The 1,425-nt window shown below is 62.9% G+C and overlaps 1 protein-coding gene across 1 annotated transcript; it reads left to right on the top strand.

Moving 5' to 3' along the window:
- Positions 1–6: 6 nt before the first annotated feature.
- LOC104509876 (sodium/calcium exchanger 2-like) lies at positions 7–1,419 on the top strand (the record flags this gene model as incomplete). The annotated part of the gene is made up of 1 exon (XM_010151956.1): positions 7–1,419. A coding segment is annotated over exon 1 (1,389 nt), but the record flags the coding sequence as incomplete, so codon positions are not given.
- Between the last annotated feature and the right edge of the window lie 6 nt (positions 1,420–1,425).

Raw genomic sequence — 1,425 nt, 5'->3', positions numbered from 1 at the left:
GCCGCCCGCGCCGTCGTCTACTTCGTGGCCATGATGTACATGTTCCTGGGGGTGTCCATCATCGCCGACCGCTTCATGGCGTCCATCGAGGTCATCACCTCCAAGGAGAAGGAGATCACCGTCACCAAAGCCAACGGCGAGACCAGCGTCGGCACCGTCCGCATCTGGAACGAGACCGTCTCCAACCTGACGTTGATGGCGTTGGGTTCCTCGGCTCCCGAGATCCTCCTCTCCGTCATCGAGGTGTGCGGACACAACTTCCAGGCGGGAGAATTGGGTCCCGGTACCATCGTGGGGAGCGCGGCCTTCAACATGTTCGTGGTGATCGCCGTCTGCGTCTACGTCGTCCCCAGCGGCGAGAGCCGTCGGATCAAGCACCTGCGGGTCTTCTTCGTGACGGCGTCCTGGAGCATCTTCGCCTACGTTTGGCTCTACCTCATCCTGGCCGTCATCTCGCCGGGAGTGGTGCAGGTTTGGGAAGCGCTCCTCACCCTCGTCTTCTTCCCGGTGTGCGTGGTGGCGGCGTGGGCGGCCGACAAACGCCTCCTCTTCTACAAGTACGTCTACAAGCGTTACCGCGCCGACCCGCGCAGCGGCATCATCATCGGCGCCGAGGCCGAGCTCCCCAAGGGCATCGAGATGGACGGCGGCTTCCCGGAGGCCGAAACCGGCGGGATGACACCGGCACCCGAGGAGAAGGAGTTGGATGAAAGCCGGCGGGAAGTGATCCAAATCCTGAAGGATCTGAAACAGAAACACCCGGAGAAGGAGTTGGAGCAACTGGTGGACGTGGCCAACTACTACGCGTTGCTCCACCAACAGAAGAGCCGGGCGTTCTACCGCATCCAGGCCACGCGGTTGATGACCGGCGCCGGCAACGTCCTGAAAAAACACGCGGCCGAGTTTTCCAAGAGATCTTCCGCCCTCTCGGAAGCGCCGTCGGAGGCGGAGGAAGAACGTTGTAGCCGGATTTTCTTCGAGCCGTGCCTCTACCATTGCTTGGAGAACTGCGGGTCGGTGAGGCTGTCGGTGGCGTGCCGGCACGGCGCCGAGGCCAACCACACCTTCTACGTGGACTACAAGGCGGAGGACGGTTCGGCCAAAGCGGGGTCGGACTACGAGTACAGCGAAGGGACGTTGATCTTCAAGCCGGGGGAGACGGAGAAGGAGTTGACCATCGGCATCATCGACGACGACATTTTTGAGGAGGACGAGCACTTCTTCGTGCGTCTCCTCAACCTACGGGCGGGCGACGCCGAGGGAATGTTCGAGGGCGAGTCGGCCGAGCGGCCGGCCGGCCGGTTGGTAGCCCCGGCGGTGGCCACGGTGACCATCTTGGACGATGACCACGCCGGTATCTTCGGGTTTCGGGAAAGGGCGTTGAGGGTCAGCGAGTGCCAAGGGACGGCGGAGGTGACGGTGGTG

This window comes from Eurypyga helias, unplaced genomic scaffold, assembly GCF_000690775.1.
Source record: "Eurypyga helias isolate BGI_N326 unplaced genomic scaffold, ASM69077v1 Scaffold27965, whole genome shotgun sequence".
Lineage (NCBI taxonomy): Eukaryota > Metazoa > Chordata > Aves > Eurypygiformes > Eurypygidae > Eurypyga > Eurypyga helias.
Note: the sequence above shows the minus strand (reverse complement) of the source record. Positions and strands in the feature narration are given on the sequence as shown.